We start from the raw sequence: 17741 nt of genomic DNA, 5'->3' as shown, positions 1-17741 counted from the left end.
TCAAAGGAAAAACATTTAATATAAAGATTCAAGATTGACATCATGACATTAAAATTGAATATCCTTCTCAAGACAAAAGTTCAACTTTTCCATCTGTTTTCTATTTAACTTCTCCTGTCATCTTTTTTCCAGTGCTTTTCTATTACTTTTACCCCACCTCTTCCTATCTGGTTACAGACAGATTCCATCCCTCTCCCCGGTAGTTTAGAAAAGTCTACTCCTATGCAAGCTACAATGATTAACACCATTTTAAAACACCCTTTAACAATGCCAACAAAGTAACCTTCCCTTCCCCTACTCCCCAAATACACTGTTTGAAGTCCATCCTCCTGGGTAGAAATGTGGCATTTTATTTTCAACCTTTCCTTATTGATTTTTGCTGTGGGAGGAAGGTAATATATATTGTGTACATGTATTTATAGTCATCCTAGAATGCTAAGGTAGATCCTCCAGTAATTCTTGCAACGAGGGTATGCAAGAAATAAACTTTGTGAATTCTTCAGTATCAAAAAATGTCTTTGTTTTACCTTCAAAACTGAATGCCAATTTGGCCGGGTATAGGATTTTAGGTGTAAAGCCTTTTGCTTGCAGAACTTTTATGATATTGCTCCATTTACTTCTAGCATCTAGAGTATCCAATGATAAATCTGCTGTCAATCTGATTCTTGTTCCTCTATAAGTTATCTCTCTTCTCTTTCTGGAAGCCTTTATGATCTTTTCTTTATCATTGGAATTCCCAAATTTCACCAAGATGTGTCTAGGAGTGAGTCTCTTCTCATCAATCTTACTAGGTATTCGGTAAGCACTAACAATCTCAAGACTTGAATCCTTTAGCTCTGGAAAGTTTTCTTCAATGAGTTCCTTCATTATTTCCTCTGCTCCATTTTCTTTATTATCTTTTTCTGGAATTCCTATCAAGCGGATATTGGAGCTTCTGGATCTATCTTCTATGTCTCTTGACCTTTCTCTATTTATTATCTGTTTGGCCATTTGCATTGTATCCTTAGAGAATTCTTCAATATGATCTTCTAGATTGTCCATTCTCTCTTCAAGTAGGTCTATTCTGCTATTGAGAACATCTATTGAGTTTTTTATTTCCAAGACTTCTGGAAGGTAACTTTTAATATTTGCAACCTCCTCCTGGATCTCTCTGAAGTTGTTAATTATACTTCTTCTAAAGTTTTCTTCTGTCTCTTGTATTAAGTCTGTTTCTTTAGATGTTTGCTCACCTGTTTGTAGAGTTTTCTGTCTCTCTTTCTCTGTTTTCCTTGAAAATCTGGAGATTCCTGATGGAGTACTTGATTTTGTATATACATGCCTTTTCTGCTCATCAGAACTTCTCTCCAGTGATTTTGAGGGAGAGACAAAACACCAAGTTGGACAAACTGTCCCAACTCCCTGGTTTCTAGGTGTAGCTGTTTCTTCTTTATTCTGGGTTTTTTGTAACATCCAGTGTTTTGCTAGTTTTTCCTTCTCAAAGTTGGGAGCCAAATAATTATAGGCAATTTCTTTAGGTCCATATGAGGCCTCTTTTCTCTCAACTGGGGAGGCAGGCTTTACATTTTCTACTTCAGAGTCCTCTCCTTCCTCCCACGATAGGACTACTTCCATTTCCCACTCTGAACCTTCTTCCTCCTCTGGCTCAGAATCTTCTACCTCTTTAATTAAAACAATTTCCAAGCCATTACTGGTTTTTTCCTCAACTCCACATTTTGTATTTACCAAAGAATGACACTGAAAGGTTGAATCCTGTTTCTCACATAATACTGAAGCCTCCTCTTCTTCTTCCTCCTGCAGCCCTGAAGCCTCTTCTTCCTCATCCAGCTCTGAGGTCTCTTCTCCCTCCTCCTCCATCCCTGAAGCCTCTTCTTCCTCATCCAGCTCTGAGGTCTCTCCTCCCTCCCCTTCCAGCTCTGAGGCCTCTTCCTCCTCTTCTGTCTCCCACTCTGAAGATTCTTCCTCCTGGGTCTCTAAGTTCTTCACCTCCTGTGGCTCAGCAACCTTAACCTCTTTAACAAATAGAAAGCTCAAGCCATCATCAACTTCCCCCCCAGCTCCATGCTTTGAATCTAGTAGCATTTTTCCCTGAAAGAAAAAAAATTGAACGAATAAATAAGTAGTATCATGTGCCTTTTATTTTTAAAAAAATTTTTTTTTTCAACGTTTATTTATTTTTGGGACAGAGAGAGACAGAGCATGAACGGGGGAGGGGCAGAGAGAGAGGGAGACACAGAATCGGAAACAGGCTCCAGGCTCTGAGCCATCAGCCCAGAGCCCGACGCGGGGCTCGAACTCACGGACCGTGAGATCGTGACCTGGTTGAAGTCGGACGCTTAACCGACTGCGCCACCCAGGCGCCCCTCATGTGCCTTTTAATGGAATTAATGCTTTCACTGTCTAAATTTAATTTTGACTGCCATTTTAACAATTATCAAATAAAGAGCTGGAAAATTATTTAGGTAATACTTTTTCTTGAATGCCTAAGTCCCCAAACAAGTCAAGCTTACTCTATGATTATCCCATCACACCTGCAATCTGTATAGCACTTGCAACAAATTTCCATCAGGTCATGTTTACTATGTTCCTTCTATATTCCCAACACTTAAGTGTTTTGTGCCTGACTGACTCTCAAGAACAACTTGTATTTGAATGTCTGAGTATATGCAGGACAGTATGGTAATGAGACTCTGCGATCTAATTTCAGGAATATTATCAACCCGCACCCTCCACTCACATTTACTTTTCTCCCAGAGGAAACAAAAGTAAATTTAATATTTCTTAAAGATCCCACTTTCAAGTTCCAGCCACATTGTTCAAAAGGAGGGCATGCTTTGGTTAAGAGTACAAGCTCCTAAATCCAGCTGTCACATTTGCTACTGGTGCCTCAACTTGCCCTCTAGAACAGCATCTAATGTAATGCACTACTTCAGATTATTGTGGAGGGTTAAATAGGACAGCCTAGGTACTCAACTTAAGACAATGTCTCCAATATAAAAGTTAACTCTTAACATTTCTTGAAACCCTGTACTTGCCTCTGAATATTCCGTTTAATGCTCCTTGTTACAGAAGGCTCTTCTTCCCTATTTGGGGTTGGTTGATAGATATTTGTCCTTCAACCTTCCCAGACTGTTTAGAACAGGTTAGTTGCCTCATCTGTGCAAATCTCCAGGGAATAATTTCTAGGATTAAATGCTGATTCTCAAATAAAGAATTTGTTGATCCAAGTGTATTTCCTAATTCTAGACTGTCATTTTGCAGAGATGTTATACTAGAAAATGTTGAGAGGGCAGGGAAATTAGGTACTCTTTTGAGAACCCAGCAAAAATACTGGCTTAAGCTACAGACCTCTGAAGATACAAATAAATAGAAAGATATTCTGTGCTCATGGATTGGGAGAATTGGTACTGTTAAATGTTTATACTATCCAAGGCAATTAGCAGATTCAATGTGATCTCTATCAAAATTCCAGTGGCATTTTTCATAGAACAATTCTAAAACTAGTATGGAACCATAAAGGACCCAATACCCAAAGCAATCTTAAAAAGAAACAAAGCAGGAGGCATCACGCCCTGGTTTCAAACTATATTACAAAGCTATAGTAATCAAAACAGTATGGTATATGGTATTGTCATAAAAACAGACTCATAGATAAATGTAAACAGAGAGCCTAGAAATAAACTCACACATATATGGTCAACTAATTTATGGACAAATGACCCAAGAACATGCAATGAGGATAGTCTCTTCAATAAGTGGTGCCAGGAAAAATGGAGAGTCACATGCAAAAGAATGAAACTAGATTACTATGTTATACCATACACAAAAATAAGAAATACACATCCAAGATGAAAGAGAGAGAGAGGGAGAGAGAAAGGGAATCTCTACAGTATACTACAGGCATTACCTTTCAAGATTGGGATTATGAAAAATATTCAGAAAATAGTGTTTTCAATGAAACCAATAAACATGGGAATATACTCTAATACAATGTAAGAAACAAAAACCTTTATACATGAAATGGATAACTGCTAAATATTAATATTAATGAACACTCTGATAGGCTTTAGTAAAATAGATTTGCATTTTGCTGAATGTTAATAAAGAGGACTTAGCAGGACTACTTTATACATTGAAATTTCAACCTAATTATACCTGATACTTTTTTTCATAATCCTATTGCTTGAGGGCTTTTAATTGAACTTATTTATTTCTATTCTTCCTCCTACTGTTTTAAAAGCCACTATTCTAGTGTTTATCCTTAAATACATAACATATATATAAATTCATTTTCTTTCAATGTCTATAATAAATATGTACAATCTCCTCTCAGAGCAACTCAAATCTTTTTAACCTATTCCAAGCTTTCAATGCCACCCATTAAAAGAAAAAGAGCCTTTAAGTCATTACTTTTAATGTCATGCTTTTACTTTTAAGGATTTTTTTTAAGGAATTCTTTCTTTTTAAGTATTTATGAGAAAAGAGAGACAGAGGGTGATCTGGGAAGGGGCAGAGAAAAGAGGGAGACACAGAATCCAAAGCAGACTCCAGGCCCCAAGCTGTCAGCTCAGAGCCCAACACAGGGCTGGAACTCACCAACCGTGAAATCATAACCTGAGCTGAGGTTGGATGCTTAACCGACTGAGCCACCCAGTCGCCCCTTTAAGAAAATATTTCTTAAAAATTGGTTTAAACTTCAGAATAACTTTACCAACTATTCTACTTCATACATAAACTCCAAAGATCTATATATACTTACCACTTTTTCTCGAATCCCGTATCTTCTTCCTCCTTTCTTTATTTTTTCACTTTGTGGGAGTATATCCTTCAGTAATTCTTTCATAAATGGTTTTTGGCTAGTAAAATTGCTGAGGCTTTGAATATCTGAAAAGGTCCTTACTTCACCATCACACTTAAATGCTAATTTAACTTGACATAGAACTTGAGGTTCAAAATCATTTTCCCTCAGAATGTTGAAGACATTACTCCATTGCTTACTGATGTCCAGTGTTGCCGATGAAAAGTCTGCTGCCAACCTAAGTACTGCTCCTTCATCTTCTCTGGAGGCTTTTAGAATCTTCACTTTATTATTGTTTAAATTCTGAGGAATTTTTTCCTCTCTTTTTGCTTTGACCACTCCACCCTCTCCAATCTCTATGTTCTCTCCTGTTACTTCCATATGGATCCTACTATCTCCCCAAGTGTTATCTATATTGCTTATGGCTTCTTCCATACTTTCCATGACTTTGTAATTTTGTGACTCATCATAGGACAGTTCCTTATCTTGGTTAGTACTGTACTCTTCAGCTTGGTCTAATCTGCTACTTGGCTCATTTATTTCTTTTCTTTTAAAAGTCAAATTTTCAACATCCTCAACTATTTTAGAGTTTGCTCCTTCTATGTTTTCTACCAATCCTTTATTTTGTGTGGCTAAACCTTTTATTTGTTGGCACTCCTTTTTGGTACTGGAGTTCTTTGGATTTTTCACTTCAGGTATTTTACTTTCTACTCCTAAAATTTCCTTTAGGTCATTTTTAAGAGAGTCCCTTATCTCTTCAACCATTAAATCCAGATTTTCCATCAAGCCTTTAAACTTCATCAGCACAACTGCTGACATGTCTTTGCATTTTAAATCTAATACCTGAGCCATTTCCTGGTCAGTTTCTATCAACTGAATTCTTTCCCTATGAGTGATATTTTCCTGCTTCCTTGCAAGTCTATCAATTTCTGACTGTATAAGGGACATTGTGGACACGTTTTTATTTTCCTGAAGAGTAATTTTTGTTCTTGAAGGTCTGCTAGACTCCCCCAAACTCAAATATCTTTAAAAAGATTATCTGAAATACAAAAAAAAAAAAAGTAACTTGTTTACTTAACAATTATTTTGAGAAGCACAACGACCAAGAATATAAACGTGGTTATTAAGTAAACTGAGTACTCCACAATTTAATATAAAGGGTAAACCATAGGTTACATAGGGTAACACATGGGTATATGCACATAAACAACAAAAAAAATCAGAATTCAAAATTCATACAATATGATTAATACCCCATTCAAGTAAAGATTTCAATGCCATAAATCAACCAATAATTATGGAAATTGGCCAGTTTCCCATACTATTAACTTTGCTGCCTATGTTCGCTGTCAGGATCAAACAGATTACAGGAAAATAAACATTATTAAAACAGAGTGTACCAGGGGCACCTGGGTGGCTCAGCAGGTTGAGCATCCCAACTTTGGCCCAGGCCATGATCTCACAGTTCATGAGTTCGAGCCCCAGCATCAGACTTGCTGTTGTCAGTGCAGAGCCCACTGGGGACCCTAGATCCCCACCCCTCTCTCTGCCCCTCCCCTGCTCGCACTCTCAAAAATAATCATTTTTTAAAAAGAGTGCACCATACCAAATTTTTAACGCTTAAGGTGACTTGGATGGAATCATAATGGAAAAACAGAAGGCCCTTTTTTGATTGCAGAGAAAGTTAACATTAAGGATTTTTCTTAAAACCAGCTCAAGTCAATTAAGAGTATTACTTTCCAGAATGCAAATATTAATACCTGAGGGGAACAGAATAACTAAAATCCATGCCTACTCCCACGTCACAGAGGCCCTGGACCTTTGCTTGAGGAGACTCAATTAGGCTGTTCATTTATGTTTTTAATCATTCAACCCTGCTGCCCTGACCCTGCATGGTGGAAAGGGAGAAACCACTCCCATCCCTTCAGCCCTTAATTAACAGGGATGAGAAATGGCTATGCACAATAGACACACTTTGGACAACAGCTGGGATGCCTGTTCCTTAATCTTTTCCTCTGCAAAGCCTAGTAGGTATTCGTTTGAGTGGACTACTGTTACACTAAAAATTGTACCACATGCTGATTCATCACTGCTGTCAAGACCCAAACTGCTTGAACTTACAGGTATGAAAAGAAAAATTAGACCCCCTTCAAGAGGATTCAGCAACTTCATGGAAGGGGACTAAGGTAAATAAACAAAACTAGTAGCTATTATTGAAGCATATGAACAGAAGAGAAAGGGGAAATAGGACTCATGAGTGTTGACCATACCTTTGAGGAACAGAACCAGAAAACCTTCCAAGCATCTAATGGAAGGAGGATACAAACCACATATTGTAATAGAAAACTTCTCTGGACTGGAGTCATGTGATTGAAAAAAACAAAAATCACGAGATCTGGGGCAAGGTTAATAAAAGATGCATATCCATCTATATATAATCCTGGTAAAACTTCTGAATGCAGACATGAGCCATCCAAGTTCCCAGACATTCAATCACATTTATTGAGCAGACTATCTGCTATGGATAGCAAAGGAAAAAGATGTTGAGTAAAAATGGACATGGAACCTCCCCTACAAGGGAGTGAACATCTAGGGAGAAATAAATATCAAATGGCAACTGTGCCAACTTACAAAGTAAGGGTCGAGGGTCATGAGCGTCTATACCAGGTGTCAGCTGACATATTCAGGGAGATCCAGGAAGGCTTCCCTGCAAAAGTAGCTCACACTGAATCTGAGAAGTGAGCAGCAGCCACATGGCAAAGAATGGAAGAAAGTACATTCCAGAAGCAAGGCTGGAGCAAGCATCTGCTGAAGGGGAACATATAGCAGGGAAGGGGCATAGAGAGAGGGAGAAAGAGGATCCAAACAGAGCTCCACACTGACAGCTGAAATCCTGATGCAGGGCGTGAACTCGGGAACTGCAAGGTCATGACCTAAGCGAAGTAGGACACTCAACCAACTGAGCCACCGAGGCACCCCAAGGAAAAAAAAACAAAACAGGTTTTAAAGGAAGAGCAAATTTCGTTTAACATATCAAGCTTGAGGTGCTCTTGAAATAGAGAATGAGGTAAGTGGTTCTAAAACCTAACCTACCCTAGTTTCTGCTCTGCAAGATACACTTTTGCGAATCATCTGCCCATAGACAGTTAATTCCATAGCTAACAAACAATCCAGAAAGGAAAAAAAACAAAACTCAAATTAACCTGAGACAAGATGAGATGACAAGCCACATACTGGGGAAAAATATTTGCAAAAGAGACATCTGATAAAGGATTGCTATTCAAAACAGACAAAGGACTCTTAAATCTCAGTAAAAGTAAAATGAACCAGATTAAAAATGGACAAAAGAACCAAAGAGACACCTCACCAGGGAAGATACACAGATAGCAAGTCAGCATATGGAAAGATGTCATCAGGTAAATGCAAATTAAAATGAGATACCACTACATGTCTATTAGAAGGGCCAAATCCAAAATAACTAACATCAGGTGCTGGTAAGAATGTGGAGTAACAGCAACACTCATTTCACTGCTTATGGAAATGAAACAATGACACAGCTACTTTGGAAGACAGTTTGGCAGGTGCTTCAAAACGGAACATATTTTTACCATCGTGTTCCCTGGTATTTACACAAAGGAGTGGAAAATTTATATCCATACAAAAACCTGCATACTGAGGTTTAGAGCGGCTTTATTCAGAACTGCCAAAACTGAGAAGCAACCAAGGTATTTTTCAGTAGTTGGATAAACTGGGGTATATCCAAACAATGCAGTATTATTCAGGGCCAAAAAGGGATGCGTGACTAAGACATTTAGACAACATGGAGGAAACTAAATTGCAAATTTACCAAGTCAAAGAAGCCAACCTGAAAAGGCTACGTACTACAGGATTCCAATTACATGACATTCTATAAAAGGCAAAAGTATAGAGACAGAAAAAACACCAGTTGTTCTCAGGGACTGAGGGGAGGAAGATGAACAGGCAGAGCACAGAGGATTTTTAGGAGTGAAACTATTCTGTATGATAGTGGCGGACACAGGCCATGTACTTGTCAAAACTCACAGAAACTCATAGAAAATTCACTCACCAAGAGTGAACCCTAATGCAAACTACGGACGGATAATGATACATGAATGTAAATTTACCGGCTGTAACAAATGTACCACTTGGTGTGGGATGATGAGGCAGGGGCCATGCAGGTGTGAACCTAAAACTGTGAACCTAAAACTGTTCCAAAAATTAAGTTTGTTAAAAAAAAAAAAAAAAAAATAGCATGAAACATCTTGCCCACAATGATGAAGCTTAAAAAAAATAACTTTGAGGACTACTACAAAAGGGCTGTGACAATCATAGGGAGCGGCGCCTGGGTGGCTCAGTGGGTTAGGGGTCTGATTTCAGCTCAGGTCATGATCTCACGGTTTGTGACTTCGAACCCCACATCAGGCTGTACTGACAGCTAAGCGCCTGGAGACTACACTTCGGATTCTGTGTCTTCCTCTCTCTCTGCCCCACTCATGCTCTGTCTCTCAAAAATAAACACTAAGGGGCGCCTGGGTGGCTCAGTCTGTTGAGCGGCCGACTTCGGCTCAGGTCACGATCTCGTGGTCCGTGAGTTCAAGCCCTGCTTCAGGCTCTGGGCTGATGGCTCAGAGCCTGGAGCCTGTTTCAGATTCTGTGTCTCCCTCTCTCTGACCCTCCCCCGTTCATGCTCTGTCTCTCTCTGTCTCAAAAATAAATAAACATTAAAAAAAAAAAATTAAAAGAAATAAAATAAAAGAAAATAAAAAAATAAAAGAAAAATTTCTGTGTATGGAATTCAAATACTAAAGGATACAGATATTTAAATTCCAAAATAACTCAGTCAAAAACTGAAGGAAATTTAAAAATACTGAATGTCAGTAATACCTACTTATAGTAGGTAGTGAAAATGGTGCTTTGAAGGAAATTTAGACTTTAAAATATTAAAAAAAAGTAGAAAGGATGAAATGGAGTTAAACTGCTAGATAAAGAATGAAATAGACCCCAAAAGTTGAAAACACTTAACCTCTGATGACAATTGACCAACCTAGAGAAAAGGCACAAATAAATAACACTGTAAAGAAAAAGGGGGAGGGGCGCCTGGGTGGCGCAGTCGGTTAAGCGTCCGACTTCAGCCAGGTCACGATCTCGCGGTCCGTGAGTTCGAGCCCCGCGTCAGGCTATGGGCTGATGGCTCGGAGCCTGGAGCCTGTTTCCGATTCTGTGTCTCCCTCTCTCTCTGCCCCTCCCCCGTTCATGCTCTGTCTCTGTCTGTCCCATAAATAAATAAAAACGTTGAAAAAAAAATTTAAAAAAAAAAAAAAAAAAAGAAAAAGGGGGATACAACAGCAAATAAAGCATAGTTCAAACACAGGATTATTATTAAACTTTCACAATTAAATTTGAAAAGTGAGAAGCAATTTTTACCTTATTGGTACCCAAAGTCTTCTAAAGATCAGGAAAAAGGAAGTATTTTTTTTTAAGTTTATTTATTTATTTTTTTAAATTTATTTTGAGAGACAGGACATGTACATGCAGGCACATGAGCAGGGGAGGGGCTGAGAGAGGGAGAGAATCCCAAGACCAACATGGGGCTTGAACTCAGGAAATGTGAGGTCATGGCCTGAGCCTAAACCAAGATGCTTAAGTCAGATGCTTAACTGACTGAGCCAACCATGTGTCCCTACGCCCCCCAGAGCATGCAACTCTTGATCCCAGGGTCATTGTTGAGAGCCCATGTTGGGCATGGAGCTTATGGAAAAAAAAAAACAAAAAAACAGAACAACAAAAATGTAGGGCACTTGGGTGGCTCAGGGTTGGGTTGCTTGAGCATCCCACTCTGGATTTCGGCTCAGGTCATGATCCCAGGGTTGTGGGATAGAGCCTTGCGCCTGGCTCCGCGCTCAGTGTGGAGCCTGCTTAAGATTCTCTCTCCTCTCCTCTGTCAGTTCTCCTCTCCCCCACTTGCACTCTCTTTAAAAAAACAAAACAAAAACAAACAAAACCCAGCGCTGTAAGAGTTTAAAACAAATAATTTATGAATGTAAGTCACTACATTAACTATTCAAAAAAATATATTAGTTGCAAAAAACCTTACACTTAGCATTCACTTAAAGTACAAACAACAGGAGGTCAAAGGAAAAATGTACATTAAACACCTTCATTAGTTCAGAGAAAAGGTCAAAAAAGTAAATGTAAGGATGACTACAAATAGAAAAAATGATAAAAATTAGTTATACACATTTCATCCCTCCTAATGACAAACTGGAAAACCGAACACCAGGCATTGCACCTGAAGCTAATCAAAGCAACTCTGAGGAATCAGCCGTAAAGTCCACTGGGGAGGACTTTCCGCAAGGCTTCAATAGAGGGACTTAATCTAGTTTAGGAGGCCAAGGGAACTGTGTGTCCCCTTATCTGGATCTGGATCTGGATCTGGGTTGAACAAAGCAATGTAGAAAAGCAGGAAACTTTTTGTTTTTGAAGAGCAGAAAATTTTGAATACAGATAGAGCATTAAACAATCCTAAGTAAGGAATAGGAATTTTATTAGTTGTGATAGTATGGTGGTTATTTAAGAAATGTCATTTTTAAAGAGATAGATGATATTCAAAAGAAAACCACAGGCTCAAAATGGCAGCACTTGGGTTAAGGCCCCAAGTCAGTAAACTAAGACTTAATACCTACTAACTGCAGTTTCAACACAGAAACGTAACCTGTAAGAGGCCAATCGGGAATTTTCTGGTCAGCACCAATAATCTGTCGCATGAGCCCACTCCGTCCCCCAAGGACAAGGAGATAATCCACCCTTTTGTCCCCAGATGAAGGGGACCTCACCTGAATCCTTTTTCTGTGTAGGACTTCCTTGTCCTGCCTTTAAAAACCTTTCCTCTTCTTCAGACCTTTGGTGCTCCCCACTATTTGCTAGAAAGGATGTAGACCCATTCATGAATCATTTAATAAAATTGTTTGAATTTTTTGTTTTAAAAATACTTAAGTTTAGGGGTGCCTGGGTGGCTCAGTCAACTTAAGTGACTGAGCCTGCTTGGAATTCTCACTCTTCCTCTCTTTTTGCCCCTCCTTTGCATGTGCCCTCTCTCAAAATAAATAAACTTTAAAAAAAGTAAGAAAGAAAAGAAAAAATACTTAATTAAAAAAATAATAAATAAAAATACTTAAAAAAAAATTTTTTTAAATGTTTATTTATTCTTGAGACAGAGACAGCATGAACAGGGGAGGAGCAGAGAGAGGGGGAGACATAGAATCTGAAACAGACTCCAGGCTCTGAGCTGTCAGCACAGAGCCCGACGTGGGGCTTTAACTGATGAACTGTGAGACCATGACCTGAGCCGAAGTCAGATGCTTAACAGACTGAGCCACCCAGGCGCCCCAAATACTTAAAATTTTTTAACTGAAGTACTGTTGATAAAATATTATGGTAGTTCAGGTGTACAAATAGTGATCTGACAATTATATAATATGATGATATGCTCCCACAATGTTGAATACAGTTACACAACAATACTGAAGTTTTTAAAGGTGAAATGACACGTCAGGGATTTACTTTAAAATGCTTCAGCATGGGACACCTGGGTGGCTCAGTCAGTTAAGCATCCAACTTCAGGTCATGATCTCACAGTTTGTGAGTTCAAGCTCTGTGGCTGACAGCTTAGATCCTGGAGCCTGCTTCAGATTCTGTCTTCCTCTCTCTCTCTGCCCCTCCTCCGCGCACACTCTCTAATAAATTAATAAATAAATAAACACATACATACATACAATACTTGAGCAAAAAAAAGTTAAAAGAATAGATGATGCAAATGGGGAAGACACCTGTTCTTGAATCTAGGTAATGGGTATGAGCTTATTCTTGTATGCTTGGATGTGCTAACATTTTTTTTTCAAGATTTTAAAAATTTTAAGTAATCTCTACATCCAACGTGGGGCTTGAAGATCAAAAGTTATACACTCCAGGGACTGAGCCAGCCAGGAGACCGTTCTGACATTTTTAACATGGAAAGTCATTAAGGAAAACCAGAGGTCTCCCAGCTGAAACAGACTGCTCTGTATGTCCTACAAAAGATACTATCAGAACGAAACCTCAAAGAAAACTGAAAATAAGGCCAAGGTTGTACAAACAAATGCACAAAAATTAAAGCACAAAGGTAATAGAGACCAAATAAAGCATTACCCAGGACAAAAGTATGAAATTAAGCGAAGAACATTTTTCAGTTATGATAATCCAAACAAATTATCTGTGCCCCAAACAACGTGGCTAAGTACAACAATGTGGCCAAGTCATAACCAAGAAAAGGAAAGTCAAAAGGAGGAGATAAAGGTAGAAATTTAAAAGGGCAAAAAATAAAACCAAAAGCCAAGTAAAAATTTTCCTTAGAGACACAAAGTGCGAGAAACTAAGCATGAGGAATGATCCAGTGTAAGGATTTTAAAAAGCTGGTTTCCGGGCACCTGGGTGGCTCAGTCCTTTGAGGGACTTTGGCTCGGGTTGTGATCTCAGTTTGTAAGTCGAACCCTGCAAACGGGCTCTGTGCTGACAGCTCAGAGCCTGGAGCCTGCTTCAGATTCTTTCTCTGCCCCTCCCCCGTTCACACTCTGCCATTCTCACTCTCAAAAATAAAAACATTAAAAAAAAATTTTTTTAAGCTGGTTTACAAATGCATGGTAATAAAAAAATCTAAAGGAAATAAATGATATCCTAGCAAAACTTTTAAATAATCAGTGGCATGGGGCGCCTGGGTGGCTCAGTCGGTTGAGCATCCGACTTCAGCTCAGGTCATGATCTCGCGGTCCGTGAGTTCGAGCCACGCGTCGGGCCTCTGTGCTGACAGCTCAGAGCCTGGAGCCTGTTTCAGGTTCTGTGTCTCCCTCTCTCTGACCCTCCCCCGTTCATGCTCTCTCTCTGTCTCAAAAATAAATAAACGTTAAAAAATTTTTTTTTTTTTTAAATAATCGGTGGCGCATGGCTGGCCCAGTTGGTAGAGCAGGAGACTCTTTTCAGTTCTAGCCCCACATTGGGGGTAGAAATTATTTAAGTAAATAAATAAACTTAAAACAAAGAAACAACAACAACAAAAAATTTAAATAATCAAATATCGATCCACAAAGTAAAAACCAAACACAAACCCTTCATCACATCAGTATTCTCAAGAAAAAAAAAAAATCAATAAAACATTCAATATTTTAAAAGGATCCATATCCAGAAGTTTCCACTGAATATACAGAACAATTCTAATTAAATAGTTCTGAACTGCAAGGAAGCCTAGAACAGGTAAGTAATTCACAGAAGAGGAAGTAACAATTCTAAACCGCCACAAAAGATCATTAATGTTTCTTATATTAAAATTTTATATAAAATAAGCTAAAATAAACAAAAAGAGGGAATACAAAGAAATACCAAATATTTGAAAAGGTGCCCAACCCCAGAAGCTGGAGAGATAATAATAAAAAGAAGTGATCTCTTTTATCTATCTGGAGTGGGAATAGTTACAACTTTTCAGGAAATTGGAAAACCTATTAAAAATCAGATAGAATACACATAACTCTCTCCTTGAGAACCTAGGCCAGGAATACAACTACCTGTACTTAAGAATACAAAGACAAAAGGTTTAGCACTGAACCTTTTGTGACAAAAGCCCAGAAAGCAATGCCTTTTAGTAGGAGGATTGAACCAAGGAAGGTCTACCACAAAATGGAATTATAAGCAGCTCTTAGAGTATATTTAGAGACCTAACACACCAGTTGGAATGTCCCTGATACGTTAAAAAAAAAAAAAACCAAACTGCAGAAAACACATATAGTACAATTTCATTTTTGTAAACACACACAAAACCAAAGAAATAAGAATGAACAGTAAATGTGAAAATATGGTCAATTTTATGAATCAGGAAAATGCAAAACACAACAGATTCTAGTGTTTTAAAAAATGGATTTTAGCCAGTGCTGGGGCAAATGTCCGCCCACTTCATCTTGAAAGGAGAACTGGGAATTATCAGAACCTTTTGGGTAATTAAAATGGGAAAAGTATAATGCCATTTAGAGAAAGTTCTAGTCAGTGTTTTCCTTTATTCTTCTGCCCTGCACTCAGAAAAAAAACCCAGACACTTGTACGTAGTGAAGAAATGGTAAACCAAACTCTGGGTGGCCACAGAGAATGGCGTGGGGAGTATTAACTGTTCTTTTTCTAGCTAAAAGGAAATCCATAGTATAGCAGCAAATTCAGAAAATTAAAAAAAAAAAAAAAAAGAAAGAAACCACTAAGAACCAGCAGCCCATTTTGAAAATTCACTATAGGAAATGCAAGTTGATAATAAACATACGAAAAGAAGGCAGCTAAAGCCAAGGAAGTGCAAACCAAAACAAGCTGGTCCATCCAGGTGATTAAGGGAAACTGTATTCATCCTCCCCCCACCCATTGCCTTGGGGTGTGAATTGCTAAAGATTTCTCGACCTTCCTAACAGGTTCCAGTTTCCACAGCGAGCCCTCGAGTGGGATCTTCAAGTTCCTTAAAACATAAATGCAAACTCAACAGCTGCACTGATTATAAGCCTCCAAAGTTCTCCTACACTAAACCCCTCTTCAGGACAGTCCAACCTGACCTGAAACCTGGCAAGTCTCCTCCAGCCTCAGTGTTTGCAGATCCTGATTTCCACCCTGATTAGGGATTCTGAACCCAGGGCGGATAGAATTTCAGGATGTCTAGGATCTTGGGTAGGAAAGAGAACACATATTTATCCTCGTTATCACTGACAGGAATTTAGTTATCAAAATAAAAAATGCGAGATGCAGAATATGTGACCTTTTTTTAAATGTTGATTTATTCTTGAGTGAGAGAGACAGAGTGCAAGTGGGGGAGGGGCAGAGAAAGAGAGAGACACACAAAATCCAAACCAGGCTCCAGGCTTTGAGCTGTCAGCACAGAGCCCATGCAGGACTCGCACTCACAAACCCAGAGATCATGACCTGAGCCGAAGTCGGACGCTCAAGCGACTGAGCCACCCAGGTGCGCAGAGAACATGTGATCTTCTTAACCTATTTAACAAAATCAAGTGGCACGTCTAAAGTACTTTTTAATCCGACATAATGAGTGTAAAACTGTTTCACGAGACACCTTCAACACAGGAAAATACCTGCGATCGCTAGCGGTGACAAAATCTCAGATTCCCCTCCTCACGGCAGACAACCACAGCCCCAGGCGAAGGATCCCCCGCCTACCCCATCTGCGGCCAAGATTCACAGCTCATTGGTCCAAAGGTCAACTGCCCAATTCACTCTAAACTACGCACAGGCACTCTTGCCCTCCACTTCCGCAGCTACCCAGCTGCTCAACCGCCAAGTCTCAGCTGCTTACCCAGTGAAGGCCGTTCACCTGGAAGAAAGTTCTCTGCAGAACAGGGCTTGGTCTTCCGCACAGCTGTCTCCGTGCCTAGGGTTCAAACAAAGTCCACCATATGGAACTTAAGTTTAAGGTTTAATATGTAGAGAAGCACCCCATTTTGTACATATAGGGGAAAAAAGGCTCTTCTCTAGCTATGTTGGCTTAGATTTATAGGATCACAGAAGTATGCAAAGATACAAAGTTATTAATGTCCGAGAGGACCTGAGGAGAGGACAGAAGGGAAGGGAAAGATCCAGGGCCACAACTGAGGAGGTAACCAGAGGCACAGGGAAAGAGGGTGGTTGTTTCTTTGTGCTAGTTGGGGTCGATTTTCTAAGACATTTTGGCAGTAAACATATATTCCTTTTGCCGTTTGAGAAAGAATTCAGTCATTTCTCCCAATCAAGGAAAGGCCGAAACCGTCGTCGTCTTTAAATCCATTTCCTGGGGCGCCTGGGTGGCTCAGTCGGTTAAGCGTCCGGCTTCGGCTCAGGTCATGATCTCGCGGTTTCTGAGTTCGAGCCCGGTGTCGGGCTCCGTGCTGCCAGCTCAGAGCCTGGAGCCTGTTTCAGATTCTGTGTCTCCCCCTCTCTCTGCACCTCCCCTGCTCATGCACTGTCTCTCAATAATAAATAAATGTTAAAAAAAATTTTTTTTAATAAATAAATCTATTTCCTTTACTTCTACAGTTTATGGGGAATACTGTGAAGAAATGGGTTGGAGATTTAAGTTCAAAGCCTCGCATCTAGGAAGTGAGGACACATGGGACATCCAGGTCCGCCTGGTCTCAAAGCTCTCACTCATTCCATTGCTCCCCCAAAAATACCAAGTAAATTTGCACCTTCCCCACCATTCTTTTGAAGGCAGTACTTAAATACTGCCTGGCGTCCTTGACTGTATTTTCTCCTCCTGGCACTGTTATTTCTACCTTTTGTTAAAAAAAGTTTATTATTATCATTGTTAGCAATCTCTACGCCCAAGGTAGGCGCGAACTCAAGGCCCCCCCGAGATCGAGAGTCGCATACTCTTTTCACTGAGCAGGCCAGGGCCCCTGGCACGGCTTTTCAATGTCCCTACTTTTGGGGGTAAAGGACTCTCGGGAAGGTGCCTCTCTCACCAGCCGGTGCAGGGCAAAGCAGGTAGCAAAGCGAGAGGGTCCCAGGAGGGGCCCTGGTCCCCACATCTGTCAGCCTTACCTGGAGAAGGGATCCAGCCTGAGGGCGCACACGCGTGCCAGAGAAGGAGGCAGGACGGGCTCAGCACTTTTTGCCAGCTCCTCCCCTCCCCGTGCGGAGTTTGCAAGTCCCTAGGCCCAATCCCCTCGCAACCTGCACTGCCACGCCCCCTCCCCTGGACACCTCCTCCAGTCCTGAAGCGCCTGCTGACTTCCCATTGCTGGCCGCCACCTGAGCTCCAGCCCCGGCTCCGCGAGGAAGGTGCCCCACCCCACCCCCACTGACACCCTCCGCACGCAACCTCCCACCCCGCCCCACCCCCACCCAGTCTCCACCTCCTCCAAACCCGCCCCGACTCCAG

The 17741-nt window shown here is 40.2% G+C and overlaps 1 protein-coding gene across 1 annotated transcript; it reads right to left on the bottom strand.

The window, feature by feature from the left end:
- L1TD1 (LINE1 type transposase domain containing 1) lies at nt 1–17612 on the bottom strand. Its single transcript, XM_086717159.1, has 3 exons — nt 16179–17612; nt 4757–5834; nt 1–2085 (listed from the first exon to the last, which is right to left on the bottom strand). Exons 2-3 carry the CDS (start codon nt 5741–5743, stop codon nt 436–438), a joined length of 2637 nt encoding a protein of 878 aa, XP_086573285.1. The 5' UTR covers nt 5744–5834; nt 16179–17612; the 3' UTR covers nt 1–435.
- Between the last annotated feature and the right edge of the window lie 129 nt (nt 17613–17741).

The sequence above is a fragment of the Puma concolor genome, chromosome C1, assembly GCF_028749965.1.
Source record: "Puma concolor isolate L17-30 chromosome C1, mPumCon1.1.hap2, whole genome shotgun sequence".
In the NCBI taxonomy this organism is placed as follows: Eukaryota; Metazoa; Chordata; class Mammalia; order Carnivora; family Felidae; genus Puma; species Puma concolor.
Note: the sequence above shows the minus strand (reverse complement) of the source record. Positions and strands in the feature narration are given on the sequence as shown.

Bases quoted from the DNA above. Each gene is read 5' to 3' on its own strand.
- L1TD1 (XM_086717159.1), bottom strand. From the start codon at position 5,743: ATGTCCCTTATACAGTCAGAAATTGATAGACTTGCAAGGAAGCAGGAA. The intron at 2,086-4,756 runs GTAAGTATATAT...TTTTTCTTTCAG, and splicing joins ACGGGATTCGAGAAAAAGTG to GGAAAAATGCTACTAGATTC.